Genomic DNA, 24,526 nt, shown 5'->3' with positions numbered 1-24,526 from the left:
TTCAGAGGACGGTGGAAGACAGGAGGGCCTGGCGGGAGATGATCCATGGGGTCGCGAAGAGTCGGACTCGACTGTGCGACTGAACAACAACAACAATGTGATTGCAAAGACCATTTTTTTCTCTTTTCTGAAACCGGACTTGGTTGTATAAGAAACCAGTATTTGCTAGAAGCAAAAGCATACTGTTAAACATCAATATGCTACAGCATCAGAGCAAAAGAAATATAGAAGATGCATGAAATGGAATCTTCTCTCCCTAGTTCCAAAACTTATCCCTGTGATGATAAAGGGAGAAAAACAATATTTTTAATGCTTTCAGATTGGTTGTTCAGGCTGTCTTTACATTCTTCCCTCATCTTGACTGCCATCTTTGTTGAGGACATGTTCCTGGGAGTGTCCCCTCCAAGATTTCTGGCTGTAACTCTAAAACAAGTCTACACCTTTCTTAAAGGAGACAGTCTTCTTCCCAAAGCCTTGAAATTTGCCAGATAGAGAAGGGAAAGGAATGTGGCTAATTCTGGGGTGGTCCTCATTGCTTGCTCGCTCACTCTGTAGACATATCTTCCCTTGGTCTGTCTGTTGGGCTGCAGCCATTACCATAAGAATGGCTGTTTGACTAATTGCTACAGCTTGGAATTTAGAAGGAATTTAGAAGGAATTCTGTCCCTTGGCTAGACTACTTATAAAAGCAGATAGAGCTTAACCTTTAAGCATTCATAGAGTGTAAATCCAACTTTCATAAAGCAAAATGGAAAATTCTTACCACAGATACCCATGATAAAATGTTGTTTTACCACAATCACTGCTTGCATTATAAACCTCTCTGTGTCCATCAATCTTTTAACTGAGCATGGCTTTATACCATTTTTTCCAAATAATGTCTTTTAAAAACTGAAGTCATTTTGTATGAGGATATTGGTTTTTCAGCATTAGAGTGTGGTATGGTTGTTGTCTATTACTCTTATAATCAATTGCTGTAGTCGTTTGCTAGGTTAATAACAGTTAATTTTGCAAAGTTCATTTGTGGGAGATTGCTAATCCGATATGGTTTAGTTGGAGTATCAGAGATTTTGTCACCAAGTCAAGCCAATAGGCTTAGAGTGTAACTCTTCATAGAGCCTGCATTCTTAGAGCCTGCATTCTGCTGAACTTCAACTGTAATCATCATGTTCAGACCCAGACCACCTAGTTGTTATCATAATTGTTATGCGCCTTGAGCCCCACTGAAAGACAGATGATAAATGATGATGATGATGATAAATAATTATAATAGTAAATAAAGGGCACTCTGGCATACCCAGTAGGCACCCACAAGTTTTGTCACAGGTGACCCAAGAGGTAGTGTTAAATTACCACAGCTATATAAAGAATAAATGTAGCTATGTGCTGCTGGTGGAATGTGCTGTCAAATCACAGCTGATTTATGGCAACTCCTTTGGGATTTCTGTGGTTATAAGAGGGGGGAAATCCCTGATCAGCTTTTCAGTTATGTACATGTAGCCATAGCTGAAAAGGTGATCAGTGGTTTTTCCCCTCTTATAATCATACATTGGGTCTTCATTTCATGGATATGGCTGAATTATATTTGTTTGTTTGCATTGTGTGTATTAAAAAGTTGACTACCAGTGCTTACAGCTGTGCTTCCAAAACTATTTTTATATTTGAAACAAATTCCCTACCTCTTCCTTCAGTCCAGTTATGTATCTGATACATTTTCAGGCATTTGCTCATTATTGTTTTCAGATATGTTATGAATTGTCCTAACTTGATGGATTAAAATCCCAAACAAATGTCTGCTTCTAATCCATTCTATAGACTATGTGGAGTTTGTGGTTAAACAAGTCTGGGGAATTAATCCGTGCTAAGAAATACAAATAATAAGCTGTAGTCTCCCCATATTTGTGTGTGACCATTAATTATATCAGTAATTACTGCCCTGGCTGCTTATATTTGTTAACAGAGAAAGTAAAGAAGGTTCTTTCATCCGACCATAGGAGTAGTTGTAGGATACAGGAACTGAGATGATCTAAAGAGCCTGGTTGGGTGCATAGAGAATTTATCAAGCCACAGTACATGGCCTGATGTTGGGGGTACCATATTGTAAAGGCCTCATCTAAATGGTTAGGTCATAGTGGCAATTATGCAACAATATTACATTTTTGTCCAGTTGATTTTGAAACTTTAATGCATGATCTCCTACAAAAGACAGAAGAAGAAAATATTTGTTTTGTGTTTTACACAGCTGGCCTTGGTAGAACTGGCACCCTTATAGGATGTTATATGATGAAGCATTATAGAATGACTGCTGCTGAAACTATTGCCTGGATTAGAATATGCCGACCTGGCTCTGTGATTGGGTCACAGCAGCATTTCCTTTTAGAGTAAGTAGACCTTTGTACAAGATTATTTGAGTAACTGAATGAGTGCTGTTAACTACTGTGTTTCCCCGAAAATAAGACACTGTCTTATATTTATTTTTTTCTCAAGAAGACACACTAGGGCTTATACCACAAATGCATAGAAATCCTGCTAGGGCTTATTTTTGGGGTAGGTCTTGTTTTCAGGGAAACAGGGTAGTAATTGTTTGCTGTTTGTCCATAACAGAGTTAACATCCTTCTAAGTTCATTGGAGTCGGTGGTTTCAGAAGGGGTTAACTCTGCTTTAGAATTCCACTGAAAACCACCTAGCAAGTAAATATCACTTTGAAAACATACTCTAAACAGAAAAAAATTATTTATGAATGTATTGCATGACTTTTTGTGGATCTTTTGTGCCACAAATGAAATTGTAGCCGTGGCAGGAGCTTTTATCACTCTTAATTGTTCTACTTGATAGGATCACAAACAGCCAGTTATAGGTAGTGGTTATGTTCAAATTACCACTCAACTGTGAAGTTTACCAGCTCTCCTTGAGCCATCTGGGTTCTCAGTTAAGCCTACCACAGGATTGTGAGGCCATAATCGGAGAAGAAAAGAAACATGTACACCACTGTGTTTCTAGGAAGAAGGGTGGTCTATAATGTAACAAGGGGGAACCTGCATTTCCCCCTCCCCCAATGTTTCTTTTTCCCCTTTCCTGAAAGCCCCCATAGTCTCTCTCCTTTTTGTGCTTCCATCTATCCTAGGGTTGCCAACCTCCAGATGGGATCTGGAGATCTCCTGGAATCACACCAGATCTCACAGCTAGGGTTGTCAGCTTTCAGGTTGGGAAATTCCTGGAGATTTGGGATGCGTCCTTGGGAGGACAAGGTTTGAGGAGGGAAATTACATCAGCAGTGTGTAATGCAGGGGTGGAAAATGGTCAGTAAAATCAGTAAAAGTCAGTTTTTTCATCTTGGTCAGTAATTTGTCAGTTTTTTAAAAAAAATTGGTCAGTAAAGTCAGTATTTCTTTGATTTTTGTGAATGTAGTTTGTGTTTTTCTGTTTCCATTACTGCATTTTTGGGGAAACATCATGACTTCCGAGTGAGAAGACAGATTGTTTTCAGTATAGTTATGAAGTACTTTAAGGACTTCATTCCTAAGAGTAAAAGTGATTTGGTGAAATTTTCCACAAAATATAGAAACATAATTAACCTCTTAAAACATGAGACAATGAAAGTAGAGGTGATGGATATTGTGGGATTCAACATGACACAGCTCATGCTAGAAGGAGTTGAGAAAGCAATGAAAGAAGAGGACAAGGGGAAAAAATGCTTGTGGATGCAGTGCAGAAAACTGTTGAGAAACAAAAGAGTTTGTGAATAACTTTATTCAATTTATACCCCACCCTCCCCGCCGGAGCGGGCTCAGGGCGGCTTACAAAAGATCAAACATATAGGTAACAAATTATATGCACTCTTAAAACAAATAATGAAACTCTACATTATCATAAAATGTTAATAAGTGATCAGGTACTTATAAGAATGCTTACAGAAGGCAGAACCAATACTAGTGTTGTAATCAGATGACCTATATTGGTGGTTGGCTCATCTTGGTCTCTATATTTAGGCAACAGCCCAGGCTGTTGATGATAAGCCAAGGACCAGGGTACTGTCACTTCTCAGTTATTTGATGTTATTTGGTGCGGCTCCTTAGTCGAAGGCCTGGTGGAAGAGCTCCATCTTGCAGGCCCTGCAGAAATGTAAAAGGTCCTGAGAGCCCTGATCTCTTCTGGGAGCTCATTCCACTAGTACGGAGCCACGACAGAGAAGGCCCTGGCTCTGGGAGGCAAATTGATTTTGTGAGCCTGAGCGCAGTCCTCTCTGGGAAACATGTAGGGAAAGGCATTCTCTAGGCATTCTCTCAGGTATGTGGGCCCCTGACCATAATGGGCTTTAAAGGTAAGTACCAGCACCTTGAAGTGAATTCGGTATGCTATCGGCAGCCAGTGCAGTGCTTTCAACACAGGCTGGATGGTGTCCCGCATAGGGAGGCCCATCAGAAGCCTGGCTGCAGCATTTTGCACTAGCTGTAGCTTCTGGATTTGGATCAAGGGCAGCCCCATGTAGAGAGCATTACAGTAGTGCAATCTCGAGGTGACCATCGCATGGATCACTGTCGCCAAGTCATTGCATTCGAGGAAGAGAACCAACTGCCTAATCAGCTGGAGGTGGTAAAAGGCTAATTTTGCAGTGACTGCTGTTAGTGAGGCATCCAGGAGCACTCCCAAGCTCCTAATCTCCAGCGCTGGCACCAATGGTGCCCCATTGAAAGTTGGAAGTAGGATCCCTACCCTTGGGCCGCCCTGGCTCAGGCACAGAACCTCTGTCTGCATCAGATTCAGTTTCAGTTAGCTCAGTCTGAGCCAACCAGCCATGGCTTGCAACGCCCGACCCAGATCTTATGGTTTGAAGTCAGACTGGCTGTCCAACAACAGATAGAGTTGGGTGTCATCCGCATACTGGTGACAGTATGCCTCCAGGCAGTCTGGGCAAGGGGGCACATGTAGATGTTAAATAACATTGGGGCACTCAACCCCTTGGGGCACTCCAAAAATCAGTGGGTGCCTTTGGGATAACTGCTCCCCTAGTGCCACCCTTTGTCCCTGACCCTGAAGGAAAGAAGCCAGCCATTGCAAGGCAGGCCCCTGGACTCCACTATCGGTGAGGATGTGGATCAGTAACTAATGGTTGATCATGTCGAACGCCACCCACAGGTCCAACAGCAACATCAGTGCCAATCTGCCGTGATCCAGATTCCTCCAGAGGTCATCCGTGAGGGCGACCAGTGCCGTCTCCATCCTGTGGCCTGGGTGGAAACGGGACTGGAAAGGATCTAGAATGGAAGTGTCATCCAAAAAGCTCTGTAGCTGAATTGTCATGGCCCTCTCAATTATTTTGCCCAAATAGGGCAGATTGGAGACCTGCTGATAACTAGCCAATTCAGCCAGATCCAGAGATGGCTTTTTCAGGAGGGGAAGAACCACAGATTCCTTGAGTGCCCTAGGGAACTGTCCCTCCGAGAGGGACTTGTTGATATTCTCCCTTAGGGCATCTCAAAACCCATCATGGCCAGCTTTAATTAGCCATGATGGGCACGGGTCAAGGCAGCACATGGTAGGGCATACAGTTAAGAGCAGTTTGTCAACTTCTTCCAGGCTGAGCAGACTGAAATAATCCATAACCTGACTAGAAGACATGCAAGGAGCCTCGAGTTCACTTACTGTCTCAACTGTGGTGGGGAGGTCATGGCGGAGCGACAGGAATTTATCTGCAAAGTAGCTTTCAAAGGCCTCACAGCCAGTGTCCAATTCTCTAACAATTGGTCTGCCTTGTGGCAGTACAGTCATAGACCGAATTATTCTAAATAATTGGGCTGGGCATGAGCTCGCAGACGCAATCGTGGCTGCATAATACTCTGCTATTTTATAGGATCTCATAAATGTCCTATAAGATGTTCTTGTGGTTTCATCGCAGGCGCACCGCTACTGTCTCTCTAGCCATCTTAGCCTTCGCTTCATCAGCCACAACTCCTGGGTAAACCAAGGAGCCAGCCATGAGTGAGGGCGCAGAGGGCGTCGGGGAGCGATCTCATCGATGACCACTGAGAGTCAGCTGTGCCAATCTTCCACAAGCTCATCTAACGAGCTGCCAGGGGGCATCGGATCCCGCAGGGCCATTTGAAGCCACATAGGGTCTATTTGGCTCCATGGGCAAGCTGAAATCTGCTCACCGCCCAAACAGGGTTGGGATGAAACATTCAGATGGGCTTTCAGGGCATGATGGTCCATCCATGGCACTGCTGAGGCTGTGACTCGGTCCACTGTGACCCCTGCCACGAAGATCAGAGCGTGTGTCCAGCCCGGTGAGTGGGAGTCGTTACATATTGAGAGAGCCCCAGCGCCACCACGGATGACACTAGGTGCATCGCCTGAGTGGAGTCCACATTGTCCGCATAGACATTGAAATCACATGGGACAATCGGTCTAGGGTGTTCCAATGCCCAGCCCGACACGGTCTCCACCAGGGATGGCAGGCTGCTGGCCGGTTCTTTTTTCATCAAAAAACCAAAGATTTTTAACAAGCAAAGATTTTTAAATTAGAAAACTTTTTGGAGACCTATGGTGAAGATCTTGGATGGGAAGAGGAGGAATCGAATGAAGAAGAACGTCAACAACAAGAAAGTACAGATAAAACAGAGCCTAAACAAGACAAAAGAAAGAAAAATAGACAAAGAAGAGAAATATACCCATTTCAAATGATCACACGACTAAAACAGAGAGGAAAGGAAGAAACAGAGCAAGATAAAGATGAATAAGCAAAAATTGAAGTTAATATCAATCAATGTAAATGGACTAAATTCACCACAGAAAAGATCAAGAGTATTTCACCAACTATGGAAAATCAACGCAGAAGTGATATGTCCGCAAGAGACACATATTTAAAAAGATGATCAACACCTTTTACAACCGAGAAAATTGGGAAAGTCATTTGTTGCAGCTGATATATAAAAAAAGAGAGGGGTGGTGATCTACGCCAAAGAAAAGTTATCACCAGAGTTGATTTTTAACTCAGAAGACGGACGAATAGTAATAATTCAAATCTAAAAACAAAACAAGAAGATGCTAATAGTAAATATATATGCACCTAACGAAAACCAGGAAAAATTTTATCAAGTAGTCAAAGAGAGAATTGCCAAGCAAACATTTGATGAAATCTGTCTAATGGGGGACTTTAACGCGGTCTTCGACGGAACAATTGATAAGGAAAACTTACATAAAAGGTATAAACAAGGAAATGAACTCCCTAAAGCTTTTTTGGAAATGATGGAGGAATTTTGCTTAGTTGACATATGGAGAGTCAGGAGTAAAGATAAAAAAGAATTCACTTTTTATTCTAATCGACACAAATCATGGTCCAGGTTGGACATGATTTGGACATCAACTGGATTAATTAATGAAATTTGGGAGGTAGAGATCCTGCCAGCAACGTTCGCCGACCATAATCCTATTATGTTAACTTTGTAGTAAAGAGACAACGGTGTGCCTTAAAACACATTTTTACTTGAGGATAAAAAATTTATAAATGAATCCAAATTAGAATTACAATACTTTTTCAAGGAAAATATGCATCCTGACATCCCCATAGAAATTATATGGGATGCATTTAAGGCCTGGACCAGAGGATGGTTTATCCGACAAAATGCTTGGGGAAAAAAGCAGCAAAATGAAAAATTTGGGTAGATACGAGAAAAAATAGAAGAAGAAGCAGCTAATATGAAGAAGTTAAGAGCAAATATTCAAACTATCAAAAATAAAATTAAAACGCTACAACATCAGTTAAATTGTGTTTTAACCAATGAATTAGGCAGTTTCATTTTAAGAACGCGAATAAACCCACAAGGTGGCTCGCTTATAAAATAAGAACAGAACAAGATAAGAAGATAATAAGGAGCCTGAAAAATGAAAAAGAGAAGAAAAACATACTCTAAACGACCTCCACAAGCTCATCTAGCGAGCTGCCTGGGGGCATCGGATCCCACAGGGCCATTTGAAGCCACATAGGGCTTCAAAGATCAGATAGAGCGTGTGTCCAGTCCGGTGAGTGGGAGTCATTACATATTGAGAGAGCCCCAGCGCCACCACGGATGACACTAGCTGCATCGCCTGAGTGGAGGCCACATTGTCCGCATAGACATTGAAATCACATGGGACAATCGGTCTAGGGTGTTCTAATGCCCAGCCCGACACGGTCTCCACCAGGGATGGCAGGCTGCTGGCCGGTTCTTTTTTCATCAAAAAACCAAAGATAATGTACAAGCAAAGACAAGTCTTATCTTACAGTAATTATGTTTTGTTGTCATAATTATTACTTTATGTTTGGTTTTTAATATGTTTTTGCTGTTTTGCAGTTTTATTATCTGCAATATGTGATTATTTTTTAAAGGGCATCCTTTTTGTCTTAAATTTTGTAAAATAATAAAAACATTGTCCTCTATTCTTAAAAAAAAAATCAATAAAAAGGGTGTTCAATCCTTTTATCTGGGTCACAGCTAACTATGGGGCTGGCTATGGGAGTGGTGGAGGCCAGATAATGATAATTTTTAATGAAGTCCTAGTTTTACATTTAAAACACTAGCTTATCAGTAGGCTGACATTAAATTGTTCAGTAATTTGTCCATTTTTTGTCAGTATTTGGTCTTTTTTTTTTTGAATTCTGGTCAGTAAAATCAGTATTTTTGACCCTCTGACTAGTTTCCACCCCTGTAATGCCATCCACCAAAGCAGCCATTTTCTCCAGGTAACTGATCTTTCTTGTCTGGAAAGCAGTTGTAATACCGGGTGATCATCAGCCCCCGTATGGAAGTTGGCAGCACTAGTTACTCTGGATGAAATGCTTGCTTTGGAGGCCAGAATCTATGGCATTACACCCCTTTTACATCCCTTCCCTCCTCAGACCTTCCAAATCTCTAAGAATTCCCTAACCTAAAGATGGCAATCCTATCTCCTTTTACATCCCTCCTCTCCTCAGACCTCCCAAATCTCTAAGAATTCCCTAACCTAAAGATGGCAATCCCAACTCCTTCCCAACCAACGCCCAGCCTTTTATCTCCCCATCTTTCTGTCTTAAGCTTTCCCTCTCTTCTCTCCTAGTAGCCTCTGCCTAGGAAAACTGTGGTCCAATTGTGCAGTGCCAGCCACTGGGCCAGGCTCACTTGCATGGTAGGAAACTCAAGGACTTGTGGAGGGGGACCTCACTTTCTCCTCTATCCCCCCGCACACTATTTCCTCTTTCCCTCCTCCTAACAACCCTCATATCTTCTCTTTTTCCCTGCCTCATTCTCAGCCATTCACCAACCTACCTTGTGTCTGCCTGCCATCTTCAGCTATATTATTTATTTACTTTGCTTATACCCCACCTTTCTTCACAGTGGGGACCAAAGCAGCTAACATTATTCTCCTCTCCATGTTATCCACACAACAACCCTGTGAGGTAGGTTAGGCTCAAAGTATGTGATTGGTCCGAAATCACCAGTGAGCTTCCACAGCAAGATGGAGATTCAAACCTGAGTCTCTCAGACCCTACTCTAAAGCTCTAACCTCTACAACACACTGGCTTTCATAGGGTGGCTGCTGTTTGAACAGTAGCAAATAGCTAAGACTATTTGAGTTATGCAAGACCTTCTGGGGCAACAGAAAACAACTTTGTACCATCCTCTATACGACAGCCCTTCAAGTACTTGAAGATGGTTATCATATCACCTCTCAGTCACCTCCTCTCCAGGCTAAACATACCCAGCTCCTTCAACCTTTCCTCATAGGACTTGATCTCCAGACCCTTCACCATCTTCGTTGCCATCCTTTGGACATGTTCCAGCTTGTCTATATCCTTCTTAAATTGTGGTGCCCAAAACTGAACACAGTACTCTAGGTGAGGTCTAACCAGAGTAGAGTAAAGTGGTACTATCACTTTGCGTAATCTGGACACTATACTTCTGTTGATACAGCCCAAAATCTCATTTGCCTTTTGGCAACCGCATCACACTGCTGACTCATTTTCAGTGTATGGTCTACTAAGACCCCTAGATCCTTTTCGCACAAGACAAGTCTCCCCCAACCTATAATTATGCATTTGATTTTTCCTACCTAAATGCAGAACTTTACATTTATCCCCATTGAATTTCATTTTATTTTTTAGCCCAGTTTTCCAGCCTGTCAAGATCATCCTGTATCCTGACTCTGTATTTGCTACCCCTCCCAATTTAGTATCATCATCCAAATCATTGAAAAAGATGTTGAACAAAACAGGTCCCAGGACAGATCCTTGAGGCACTCCACTTGTCACTCCTCTCCAAGAGGATGAGGAACCATTCACAAGCACTCTTTGGGTGCGATCTGTCAGCTAGTTACAGATCCACCTAACAGTCATAGGATCCAAACCATATTTTTCCAATTTGTCAACAAGAATGTTATGTGGAACCTTATCAAAAGCCTTACTGAAATAAAAATTACCTATGTCTACAGCATTCCCCTGATCCAGCAAGGTAGTAACTTTCTCAGAAAAAGAGAAAGTTAGTCTGACATGACTTGTTCTTGAGAAACCCATGCTGGCTCTTAGTAATCACAGCCATTCTTTCTAAACGCCCAAGGACTGTCTGATGATTTGTTCTAAAACTTTCCCAGATATCGACGTCAAGCTGATGGGTCAGTAATTACCCGGATCCTCCTTTTTCCCCTTCTTGAACATGGGGACAAAATTTGCCCACCTCCAATCGTCTAGCACCTCACCTGTTCTCCAAGAATTCTCAAAAATAATGGACAGAGGCTCAGAAATCACATCTGCAAGTTCTTTTAGTACCCTCGGATGCAGTTCATCTGGTGCCGAGGATAGTTTCATTTACAAAACTAGGTGTTTATGTACTACCCCTATGCCGATCCTAGGCTGCAACTCCCTTCCCTCATCATGTGTTCTGCTTCTGCCATGTTGAGCACCATTTCCCTTGCAAGAGAAGACTGAGGAAAAGTAGGAATTGAGCAGATCTGCCTTCTCTTCATCACCTGTTACAATTACACTTTCCTGTCCCCGCAATGGGCCTACCATGTCCTTGCTCTTTTTAAGAAAATAACTATTATTTGTTGTTTTTAGCATCTCTCGCTAGCCTAAGCTCATATTGAGCTTTAGCTTTCCTAACTCTTTCTCTACAAGCACTGGTGATTTGTTCATATTCATCCTTGGTTATAAGATCTTTTTTATTTCTCAAGTCTTTAGAAAGCTATTTATGGAGCCACCTTGGCTTCTTTAGGCTCCTCCCATTTTTCCTTCTCATAGGAATCATTTGTGATTGTGCCTTCAGTATCTGTTACTTAAAGCTACAGGCCCTCCTTTTATCACTGTCAGGCTTTTAAAATCCCACAATGTTTTTGTTTTTAGATTTCATATTTATATGCAAACCTACTGCCCTTTTCAGGTTTGTAGAAAGTTCTGTCTTGCCTGTTCACAGCTGCAGTCAGCGATTTAAGTATCCTCAGATTTGTCGAACTTTGGTATTACTATATAGATAAATACAAACTAAGCAGATAGAACAACAGTAAAAACTTTTTTAACCAGTATTCACAGGCAATGTTCCCTCTTAGCTCTACACTGTTGTGAGCAAAAATTCTACCTTGTGAGTGAAAAAGCTAGTAGCATTAAAGTTGTGAGCAAGACTACATTTACCTATTGTATAAATTATTTTAGAAGATTCTTTCTATAGCTTTGTAAACATCTCAGAATGAATTAAACTATATTTTAAAAATAATTCAAACATCATAAGAGAAAACAGAATCAAGTAAAATTTCATTACACAAGATGTTGTCCTCTACAGGAGTAGACCAGGCCTCTGGTAGGTCTACCTACCCCTTTCCACTATATGGGTGGGCCTGGCCTCCAGACAACAGGTCTATCCATCCCAATCTACTATATTAGTAGACCTGTCCACCAGAGAACTGGTCTTCCCACCCCTTTCCACTATATTGGTAGACTTGGCTTCCAGAGAACTGATATACCAACCCCAGTCCACTATATTGGTAGATGACAACCAGCATTACAGGTCAAGTATAACAGTGGTAGAGCAATCACTGTCAGAACCCTGGCTAACCTAAAAAACAGGAAGTTGCTTAAATCTTATCAACGTGCCCAAACTTCTTATCTATTCAAATATTTATATCCCACTTTTCCCTGTGACTCAGGGCAGCTTACAAATCATATTGAAAAGCATAGTAGGGGTGTGCAGAAGCCTGTGGAGGACCATTATAGTCAATGGGCCCCAATTATAGCCTATGGGGGACCATTATAGTCAATGGCCCCATAGGTATAATGGAGAATTGATCCAGGGGTATTTGGGGCTCAAGGGGTGGTTTTTAAGGTAGAGGCACCAAATTTACAGCATAGCTGCTGGTGCTTCTCCTCAAAAAAGCCTCAAGTTTCAAAAAGATTGGACGAGGAGGTCCAATTTTATGGGCCCCAGAAGGAGGTGTCCCCTTATCCTCCATTGTTTGTGAGCTGAAGCAGAAATCCTCTGAGCTGGCCTCTTAAATGTGTGCCAGCGCCCCCTAGCACAGTTTAGGAGGAACTGTGCTCACAAGGAATGGGACTTGCAAGCGACTCATATGTGCTGGATATTAAAGTTTATTGGTCCTGCTCCCATCCAAAGGAATCCAGAGCAACCAGTACCACTGTGGTATAGTGGTTAAGAGTGTTGGACTGGCATCTGGGAGACTCAGGTTCAAATCCCCACTCATGCCAAGGAAGCTCATTGGGGACCTTGGGCCAGTGACACACTCTCAGCCTAACCTACCTCACAGAGTTGTTGTAAGGATAAAATGGAGGTGAGGAGAACAATGTAATCTACTTTGCTTCCCCATTGGGAAGAAATCTGGGGTACAAATTAATTAAATTAAATAAACCAAACTTGATACTAACAGCCTCCACACCTGGTGGGACCTTTTCGCCCCTTGCCATGGAGCCATCTTACGCAACAGGAAGACAAGTGGGCCAGCTGCTCAGGAGCCATCTGGCCCAGTTGGCTCCTGACAGCTTGAGAGAAACTGATGGGGAAGCACCTGATAATGAAGATGGCTAGCAGCCTGGCTGTCAGAAGCCCAGCAATGGCTGTAGGCCTTAAGCTAGTTGGCAGGAATGAGGCACTCACACTCCCCTTTGGACAATGCCAGTTAACTGAGTGTTCTGGATAAGCAAGTGCCAGGTAACAAAGTTTTTTACTGTACATTAAAATCTTCTGTTTTCTAACCCATATATTTCTTTTTCCCATTTTCCTTTATAGGAAACAGTCAGAACTTTGGATGGAAGGCGATTCTTTCCGTTCAAAGTTAAGGAAGAACTCAAAACTTGAAGTTACAAAAATTCTTTCAGGTGTAGATGATATTTCAATTAACAATTCCAAGAATCAGAGAACCAACAAAAACGATACTGAACTGGTAAAGATCCAAAACTTGTGCTGTTGTCAATTTTAGTAAACTTTTATTAAAATGGGCATAATAAAGCAAAAGTCAGTGGATTCCTTTTTTATGTTTTTCTGTATATCTAATAAATATATAATGGTTGTGTGGTGTGGTGGTGCAGGAAACATGCAGTTAATTTCAGAATGAAAATGTTCGACAGTAGGGGTGTGGGCATAAATAACTGTACTGAAATCTTTACTTCAGAGAACAGATAAAAATTTCAGTGGTGACATAAAGCTGGAAGAGCTGCAGTTAAAATTTTGCATTATATTGCTGAAATTCTTTGTGCCACATGGTTTTCTCCTACTGTTGGTTTGGTATCCAAGTTAATAGTTAAACAAGTGCAAAAGAAAGGAGGGGGAGGGGGGAAAGAACAGAGACAACAACAAGATAATAGAGAGAGAAAATAAACTGAGGAGGGAGTATTGGAAATAATGGAAGTAATTATAAAAATGATTTTTTAGAAAAATTAAAAACACATTTTAATGATATTAAAGTAAAAGGGGAGATCTGTATACATTCTGTGTATTAAATGGTATGAAAAAGTTTGTTAAAAGAGAAAGAAAATGAAGAGAGGAAAAAACATGGAAGAATAGAGAAAATATGTCTTTGATATATTGGCTCTTTAAAAAGTCTATATTAGTCTGTTGTAATTCACCCAAGGAAACAAGAAAGGGGGTCTACCCAGCATCTTTGCTTTTATTTCCTGGTACGCATGTTCTACTAAGGTTTTCAGAAAGAAAATATTGTCAGTTAGTCTAGAGTCGTTGTCTTGCTTTTTATTCTAGGGCGTATCAAAGAAAGTGTCCAAGTAGGTAAAATATATTAAAAAAGGGAAATAAATCTTGTGTTTCCATTGAGCAGACTTTGACAAATCAGCCAGACTGTGTGTTTTAAATAAACATCTTTCATCCAAGAGAGGGAACAAAATAGCTGATTGTACACTCCATAGAGAGGATAATCCACAATTATTTGAAATAAAATTCATCCAGAAGAAAGGAAAAGAGAGTTTAATACAGTCCAATGCAGTTAATATTCCACTCTGTTATTAAAACTGAAGTTTTCTTAAAAGACAGTTGTATGCAGTTCAGTGATCTTATCTTTATACTGCTCACATAAATCTTTTGTTAATTAACTCTTTAAAAGCAATACATTTTCAAGAGGTTTCTTCTTACCACTGGGTTCAGACACCGAGTTCAGATGCTGCTGGCAGTCTGCCATATTGTGATCGCAGTCTTGCGAGTTATAAGGAATAAGGCAGAATATTGCAGAGATTGAAAATTTTAGATTGATAAAAACAACAAAAGAGAACAAAAGCTGTGGGGAGGCAGATTTTATCTGAGAAAAGCCCACCTAGTCTCCACTGTCCTCAGTGTTTTCAGAACCTTGTGGAACTAGAGAGATCAAGCCCCCCCCCATGGGTTCACCTGCCAGTTGGGGTCTCCCCCATGGGGGAGAGATAAGGACAGAGAAATAAATTCTCCTTCTCCCTGCCATGTTATGCCCACTGCAAGATAGGTCTGAAGCCTTGAAAAGTACTCCTTTTCAAATCACTATCTTTCTTGGAAGAATCCTGAAGGATATTCTGAGAAATACCCAAGAATCTGAGGAAAGAACCCAGAAGAACATCCAAGAAGAGTGTTGAGATATTGGCTGGACTATCAGAAATTAATCTAAAATTACAAGAACAAACACGAGAAACTGTAAGAATTAAACAGAAACAAAAAGACAATGATGCACACTTAGAAAGGCAAAACTATCGGATTGAGAAAACACAACAAAGAATTGAAATCCTGGGAATTCAATGCAGATCTAACAACCTGTGTTTCAGAGGAATTCCAGAGGACTTCAGGAGGCTACATTTGGAAGGAAGCTTTCATGACATGCTTCAGAATTATTTGAAGATTGAAGGAGACTTTCTCAATATTGATCACATTTTTAGAGTGAATTCAAGATTTGCATTCAAGAAAAAGTTACCCTGAAATATACTGGTCCATTTTACCCACAAGAGAATACATGATGCTATATTAAAGAAGCAAAGGGAATAACCTTTTAATGTAGCAGGAAAAGAAGTGCAGAACTTTCAGGATTTACCAACAAGTGTGTTAAAGAAAAGAAAATACTTTTTTTGAGACTGATTTTACAAAAGGAAAATATAATTGGAAAATACCATCCGCAACCGAGGTACACTTACCAGAAGGAAGGAACATAATTGTAACAGAAGGACAATCTAAACAACTGGCCAAAGAATTGCAAGCAGAGGGCTTACACAGAGGAACTGAAGGGAAATCTTCAAGTAACCCTAAGCAGTTTGTAAGTAGCCCAAAACAAAATTCACAGACCAAAAATTCTGAAGAAGAAAGGAGCACCGAAAAGGACAAACTGGACATGGCAATAACATCAGGACAGCATAGATAAATTAAAAATAGTGTCAGTAAATATTAATGGATTGGATTCCCCCTTGAAACTCATGAAAATCTTTAATCAACTTAAAAAACAAAAGCTGATATTTTATATCTATAAGAAATCATATAAAGAAGAAATATGAACATATTGTAAACAATAAAAAAACAGGCAAAGTATATCTCCCTTCAGCTCAAAACAAAAAATGTGGAGTAGCCATTTATATAAATAATTTACAATTAGAAGTATTAGAAGAATTAAGAGATCCAGATGGAAGATACCTAATCCTAAAAATGAGATTCCCAGAAGACAAAGTGTGCACAATAGCTACAATATGTGCACTAAATGATGCTAAAGTTAATTATTTTTGAGAATTTCTTCCAAACTATGCTCAACTTTCAAGCAGATGAAAATCGTGATTTTCGGTGACATGAATGTAGTATTAGATCTCCAAATAGAGACAGATAAAGGAATATTAAAGGTGGAAAACTATCCAAAAATGTATTTCAATACATTGAAATGCTAAAACTAGAAGATACCTGGGGGAACCAAGCACCCGGACTACCTTTTTCTTGGACAGACATCAAACATAGTCAAAAATATACATGTGTTGGACATAAAAAAGTTTGACAACGAATCTAGAAAAAGTACCACAGAAACAGTCTTGCAATAGAGTAGAAAAAATCAAGAAAAAGATGTGAGATTAAATGATGCTCTTTTACTGCAATAAGATGTGATAAGTAAGGGTAAAAAGGATCTGGAAGAATTTTTCAGAATAAATAATACCAAAGTAATGTCCTCAGCCACAATTTGGGAAGCAAATAAAGCATTTATCAGAGGAATTCTACAGGCAGCTGCTGCAAAAAAAATTGAAAAAGATCAGAACAAAAGCAGTAGAACAAAAACAGAGATCAGAAGAACATAGAAACAATCTTAATAAAGAAACACTAGCAGAGACTAAACAATTAAATATCAATTAGACATGTTAGAAGTGGAAGAATTGCAGAAAAATTTAAAAGTTTCCTTAAAAAGGCATTTTGAATATGCAAACAAACCTGGAAAATATTTGGCATATTGTCTCAGGAAGGAAAGAGGAAAAAGAGCAACAACAGGTGTAAAGATATGCAGAAAATGAAATACAGGAAGGAATTTATCAGGGTTGTTTTCCAGGATTATACAAGAAGTCTGTTTCAGAAGAAGGAATAAGAGAATATCTAAAACACATTCCAATCACTAAGTTTACATCAGATCATAGAAAAATATTAAACCAAACAATAACAATTCAAGACATTACCTAAGCAATAAAGAACATGAAAGATGAAGCATCAGGACTAGACTGGTTGATAGCAATGTATTATAAGCATCTTGAAAAAGTATTAATGATACCATTACAAAAAGTTATGAATGACGTAAAAGAAAAAAGACAATGCCTCTGATGTGGCAAGACAGTTATGAATGTTATGAATGAGGTAAAAGAAAAAAGACAATGCGACATCAGAGGCGTCTACATAAAGAGGGCAGTGAGGCATTGTTACACAGTCTTACAGACCTATTTCTCTGCTGAATTTAGATTACAGAATTCTTCCACAATAATGGCAGAAAGATTTTTAAAATGTATTTCCAATCAAACAGGCTTTGTACCAAGAGGTATGTGGGAGATAATATACGATTCAAGACAGATGCAATTGAACTTTTGAACAAGAGAAAGAAAGCAGAGTTTCTGGATGCAGAGAAAGTGTTCGACAATTTAACATGGTCTTTCTTGTTGAATGTACTATAGAACATGGATTGTGATCCTGAATTTTGGAATGGGATGCATGGCATATACTCGAATCAACAAACAAAGATTTTAATTAATAGGAAATTAACAGAAGCAATTTCAATCAAAAAAGGAACACGTGACCCCTATTCACCATATTACCAATAGAGATTTTAGAATTAATGAAATAAATGTGGAAAATTCAGAGTTTAAAATAAAAAGTTTTGCAGACGATGTGGTCTTAACAGTCCTGAATCCCCCAAAATTATTACAATATGTAATTGAACATATTGAAGAATTTGATTCCTTTTCAGGCTATAAAAATAATAGAAAGAAGACAAATGATTATGAAATATTTAACACAAAAAGAATAAGAGAATATAGAGAGAACAGTGCTCAGCAACTACTGATCCTATTAAATATTTGGGAATAAATGTGACCAAGTAAAACTGTAACTTTTTCAAAAATAACTACCAGAAAACTTGGAAATTGATATAAGCAGATTTATCTAGCTGGGAAAAATTAAAAATCTTGTGGCTAGTAAGAATCTCTGCAAAGTGAATGTGCTGCCAAAACAAAACTTTCTGTTCCAAAAGTTACCTATATACATAGAAGAAAGAATACTGAAAGAGTAACAGAAACAGATAAGCCAATTTATATGGAATGGCAAAAACCGAAGAATATGCTTCAAAATATTATAAGACAAGAAAAAAAGAGGAGGATTAGCAGTTTCAGACATAAAATTATACTACCAAGCAGTAGGCCTGGTTTGGATTGTGGACTGGATTAAAAACCCAAGACAAAGAATAGTAAAACTAGTATCCGCTCACCTTCATGAAGGCTTACACAATAACTTCTGGATTAAAAGATCAGATGATTATAACACAAGACAGAAGTCACATAATTAGAGATGGATTTTTGAGAATATGGTTTGCACATTGGAATTTATTGAGCCCCCCCCAAATTCTCTTCTTATATCCCCAATAGAAGTATACCATGATAAGAACATGAAAAATAAAAAATAATTATTTTAACATATGGTATGATGATAAATGCTCAGGGGAAAATCAAGTTATGACAAGATATTAGATATGAAGATATAAGCATACAATGGCTGCTATACTATCAATCAGCCTCAAGATTAAAGAAAATCATGAATGTTGAAGATGGAGCACTAAGAGACATGACTGAACGTGAACAGCTGATTATAAAACAAAAAAGAATTTATTGCGATGGATATACAAGATCTTACTCCAGCTAGAAATAGAGGAAGAACAAGTGAAAAATATATGATTAAATGGATGCAAAATTTCAAAGAACAGATATCTATGCAAGAATGGGAACAATTATGGGGAAAAGATATCAAATTTACAGACAGACATTAAGAGAAAATTGGTATAAAATGAATAATAGAATCACAGAGTTGGAAGGGGCCACACAGGCCATCTAGTCCTACCCCCTGCTCAATGCAGGATCAGCCTAGAGCATCCCTGACAATTGTTTGTCTAGCCGCTGCTTAAATAGTGCCAGTGAGGGGGAGCTCACCACCTCCCTAGGCCACTGATTCCACTGTTGCACAACTCTTACTGTAATTTTTTCCCTAATATCCAGCCGGTACCTTTCTGCCCTTAATTTAAACCATTATTGTGAGCCCTATCCTCTGCTGCCAACAGAAACAGCTTCCTGTCCTCCTCTAAGTGTCAGCCCTTCAAGTACATAGAGTAATCATGTCCCCCCTCAACCGCCTCTTCTCCAGACTAAACATTCCCAAGTCCCTCAGCCTTTCCTCATAGGGCTTGGTCTCTAGGACGAAGAGGAAAACTTTTTCATGTGTGGTAGACTTGTAAAAAAGCAATAAGATATTGGAAGGAAATACATGGAAAAATGCAAAACGTATTAAAGTTTAAATTCCCAATGGAAGCCAAGAACATGCTACTATGTGTACTGCCAAATTACCAAAAATTGTAGAAGCAATATTCAAATACAGGATGATAGCGGTTAGAATTATCCCACCCTATGTGTTAGTCCTTGTCAGGGAGACAGTTTGGGGGTGTTCAAGTAGCCCCGCTTGGGGGGGGGATGTTATGGGGAAGCACAGATAATGTTCTTGTTTTGTGATGTTTTTTCTGCTTCATTCATCTGTCACAACCTTAGAGTGGTATCAGCATGGGGCCAGATCCATTTTAGGAAATCAGCCTATATGCTATTTTCCCAGAATATGGTGATCCTCCGAAGGGTCTTGGGGTGAGGGTATTCAAGGGGCATGCCCAGCTCAGGGGCTGCCAGTGGGTTACCCGCATGATCAGGTGGTGGGGAGATGGTGCAGCAGTGATTGTCCTTGTGGACTCCAGCAACCTACCATCTCATGGTTCTCCCCACGCAGGTGGGACGGGGGGGGTACATTGACTGGCAGCCGGGTCAGTCGCTGCCAGGATTCAGTGGACTCATGCTGTGCCAAGGTTTCTTACAGCTGTAGCCAATAAAACTGTGACCATTGTATTCCAAAATGCTCTGTGTGATTGTATTATTAGTGGGTAGTTGTAAAGGGGTCCATGCCTTTGCTGCCCTCTCTCCTCCTTTGGGCACTGGGACTGCAATCAATCATGTAGTTGCAAAACAGACATAGTTATGAAGTTTGAAATTTAAGATGTTGAATATAAATGTACCCCAACAGAAGTAAGGAAAGGACTATTGTATGTTACAGATAATTATAATGAAGGGGATGTTGGAGATAAATATTTTCTATTTCATACATTTTGTTAAATGTGATTGTTTTTGATATGCACAATTATGTTGTACAATCCCTTTTTTCTTTCTGTAGCCTCTCTCTACTTATTGTTTTTTAAATTAAAATATATTTTAAAATAGTCAGACAATTAAAGTAAAGGTAAAGGTTCCCTTGCTCGAAAGCCAGTCGAATCCGACTCTAGGGTTGCGGTGCTCATCTCCGTTTCAAAGCCGAAGAGCCAGCGCTGTCCGAAGACGTTTCCGTGGTCATGTGGCTGGCATGACTAAACACCAAGGTGCACGGAACGCTGTTACCTTCCCACCGAAGTGGAACCTATTTATCTACTTGCAATTTCTTGCTATCGAATAATCAGACAATTACCTGTACACAAAATCTCTTGATTTGAGTCCAGTAGCACCTTAGAGACCAACAAGATTTTTGAGGTATAAGCTTTTTATTAGTCAGAGCCCCTTTGTATCTGACAAAGGGAGCTTTGAGTCTCGAAAGCTCATACCCCCAGAATCTTATTTGGTGCTACTGGTCTCAAATCTAGCTGTTCTGCTGAAGACCAACACCGCTGCCCTCTGACGCCAAATCTTTTGACACTGCGTGAGATGTTCATTAATGTCACCAATCTTGAGATATATGTTAGATTTGATACTTCAAAAGTAAGACTTTGAAGTTTAATTTTTATATGAATAATCCCAGTGGCTTGCCGTTTATTTACAGTACAGTGATGAAGATGAAACAAACACATTTACACAAGGGGATAAGCTTCGAGCTCTGAAAAGTAAAAGGCAGGCAAAAGCAAACTCAGTTCCGCTAACGTAAGTTAATTTTATTTTGCTTCTATAAATGCTAAAGCCTCTTTCTTGCAGACTGACTGGAGTATGTGTTCGTAATAACAAGTGCAGATTAATTTATTGCCACTAACTTTCACTACAATAGCTAAGTCTTTTGCTTTCATTGTTTGATCTCTTTACCACCAGCAAATCCTCTTCTCTGTTTCTGTGAGATAATGCATCCTCTGCCTTAACAGGTCCAGCAGCTAGACATCACAAAGTGCTTTCTTAAACTTGATGTTAGGACAGTGCCTAGGAGCTCCTTTGTCTCTGTTTTTTAGGAATAAAACTAGCTGTATTAAAAGACTATTCTAGATTGATTTTAGTATTTTGGGGGAGGTTTCAGTCTGAAAATCCTTACTTACTAGGTTTCCCATTTAGCAGAATTGCTGCTAGAGCTAGTTTTTGTATAGGACGGACTTGGCTATGTGTGAGTGAAAGCAGACAGCTGACAATGTTCTCTGAATTGTTATTATGATTGGAACATAATAAAGCAACATAACCCTCTCTGCTACCTCTTGTATATAGTGTGTGTTGACCTTAGATCACACAAAGCAGTAAAGCAGAGCTAATTTAATTCATTGATCCTCCCACAGAGGATGTATAATATAGTGGGAAAGGGTTCTTTTGAATGTTATTAATTGTTTTAGATTTAATTTCCTTCTAAGGCAATTTTTGAGGTGGAAAATGATTTGCAGAATCAGCTTCTGGAAGTATTTGTTTTATAAAATTAAAGTGAAGGTAAAATATTTCCTCTGAAAGAGTAGCATGGCCTTGTTTTGTTTTTAAACTACCACTGGTTGAAATGTTCTGCCAGTAGTTTTAAGTTTCTTGATTTCCGTTTGAATTCATGTTCCTGTCTTCCTCCCTACCCTCACCCCTTTTAGATATCTCCTAGCTATTCTGGTCTCTGTCCTGGGTAGCATTATCATCTGGTGGATTGTGTGTGGCTCCCCCTTCTGCCCAACCTACTATTCTGTCTAGATGGTTTAAGAACGTAGTTCCATCAGGACCCCCCTTGAGAGAGCCACTGTGTAAGTGCCCCTGTTCCATTCTCTGCAGTAGCTCACCTTCTTGCCTCTTTTGTAAATGCATGTATCAAACTTTTACTGGCGCTTTTTTTCTTCGTCTTCAAAGGTTCATTTAACCTACTCTGCTTGCTTGGAGAGAGGGTGTATTAGATGAATAAGTCATGATTTAGCTGTCTTAGAATTCCCCTTTGAAAAATGCCAGACATTGAAGCGAAGGTACTCGCTTATGCTGGATCCTTTTCTGTGTGATTGTTGAGATACAATTTTAAGAAAACAGTTTACTGCAGTATTGTTGAATGTATGTCTGGTACTTCTTTATGTATACAAGGGTGTTGGCGTTTGTTAACATACTGGTTCTGCGATACTTTGAGGTTTGAATACTTGCCTTGTCCATGTCACCAGCATTGCTGATAATTGCAGACTGTACATTACATAGACCCGTGGCTAGTGTGCTTAGGCAGAAGTCAGACACTTCAGGCTGCAATCTGTATTTACCTGTGAGTAAGGCATATTGGACACAGTGGAATTTATGCCCAAGCAAATGTGCATGAGATTGGGCTTTAGGTGAAAGAATCATCACACTGAGACAGTTGCAAAATTTATTTTAGGGATTGCTGTTTTTGTTCTAGACTTTCATCTAAAGCATTCATCAGTGCTAGGTTAGATCTTTCTGTCTTTGATTTAGGATGGTGGTAGAAAATATTTTACAAGATAGGATAATAGTTGGAGTGCATGAGGCAGTATTCCCCCTAGTGAAACTCTGGAATATTTCACATGTTCTACTTTCCGTTGCTCTAAGAAGGTCTTGTGCTGCGTTGTAAATTTGTTTGTGGATTCTCCTCTTACAATTCTAATAGTTGATAGGCTATAATTTAAACATACTGTCAATAAAACAGAGCTTTTCTTAAACTTAATATGTGTCTTAAATTTTCAGTCTACTGTTTTATTTGGTGTTACCTTTAGAAAGTACTATGTTGTACATGACCTTGAGGAAAGGTGGGATGAAAGATCCCACCTTTTTTCATGGCTCAAGGCTACAATATTATCATATATGTAAGTCTTAATATGGTTGGAACACTTACATCAGTGGGGGGGGGCCTTGGTAATTAATTTTTCCCTTTTTAAATTGCAGCAATCGGTCAACTTTGCACTGCAGCCCAGTGGGGTGACACAGTAGATAAAAGTGCATGTTACAGAATGAGAGAGTCAGCTGTTACTGCCCATCTTACTGTACATCCCACTCAGCTGAAAAACATGCATTTTACAAAGTGTGGCCGAGGGGGGAAATATTGTTGTTAAACAGGCTGGTTAAACATTTGTTAACACTTTCCTAGCTCCCATGACTGGGTCAGTATCCCTTTGTGAAGGGGAAAGCTATTTTAAATTCCTACGACATTGCTTGAGTGAAATATTATTAATCAATTGACTTTTAAATATATAATTTCTAAATTCAGAGCTTCCTTTTCTATACATCCAAACAATATAAATTAGTTGAAACATCCCCCCCCCAATCTGTCAAATATGCAATTGGCCTTTAAAAAACACTACACTATGGGTTAAAAATATCTAACGCTATCTGTTCATTGCCCCTTACCAAACAGAATTTTTTTCAGCCTTTTTAACTGATCAGAGGAAAAGGCTAGGCAGCTCTTTCCAGGTGAAGCCTTCAGCTGTTAGCCATAGGAAAGAACACCCTGTTAACACCTGCTAGATCTGATTCTAAGTGGGCCTTCATGGTAAGTCTTAGTGGATCAGGAGGGGAAGAGATTTATTTGGCAATGTTTCCTCAACAGAACACTCCTTTGTTTCCCACTATTGAGCAGTATCTGAGTAGTAAAATAGGAGAATAGAGCAAAAATGGACACTGACCTATTTGTTTTGCAGGCTAAGCATATTAGAAACTACCTTGTTTTTAAATGCACTTATTTTTACTAAACTTATTGATAGCTACTCTTTGCTGTTGTGACTCAGGAAATATTGTCTTGCTCTGGGCATTTAGTGTGCTCTTTGGTGCATGTAATATTCTACTCTCATTGGTTAGAAACTCCTGTTAGCAAACACCTTCTTTTGTATTTCTTGTTTCTGGCCTAAGGTGATCAGAATTTTGTTTCCCCTTCATTCATCACCCAGATTTCACAGAGGAATGTGGGATCTGTGCATCATGGAAACTCCTGTCCTGATTTTCCACTTTTAACAAAACCTTTCTTTCTCTCAGAAGAGAGGGTGTAGGATATCTTGCTGTCTGGAATGAATGCTATACATGATTTTAAAGCAGCACAAGATTACTCTCACCCAGTTGCAAAGCAGAAATCATATTCATCTATCTACAAAATCCATTTTTTC

General features: G+C 39.6%; 1 protein-coding gene across 1 annotated transcript in view; it reads left to right on the top strand.

The window, feature by feature from the left end:
- Positions 1-22,153, top strand: part of CDC14B (cell division cycle 14B) — a 43,070-nt gene extending 20,917 nt beyond the window's left edge. Inside the window, 5 exon segments of the mRNA XM_015412676.1 lie at positions 2,243-2,381; positions 13,243-13,396; positions 21,040-21,137; positions 22,040-22,109; positions 22,112-22,153. Of these exon segments, the coding sequence (XP_015268162.1) occupies positions 2,243-2,381; positions 13,243-13,396; positions 21,040-21,137; positions 22,040-22,109; positions 22,112-22,153 (503 nt within the window).
- The last annotated feature ends 2,373 nt before the right edge of the window (positions 22,154-24,526 follow it).

Source organism: Gekko japonicus, unplaced genomic scaffold, assembly GCF_001447785.1.
Source record: "Gekko japonicus isolate JY-2015 unplaced genomic scaffold, Gekko_japonicus_V1.1 scaffold355, whole genome shotgun sequence".
NCBI classification, from domain to species: Eukaryota; Metazoa; Chordata; class Lepidosauria; order Squamata; family Gekkonidae; genus Gekko; species Gekko japonicus.
Note: the sequence above shows the minus strand (reverse complement) of the source record. Positions and strands in the feature narration are given on the sequence as shown.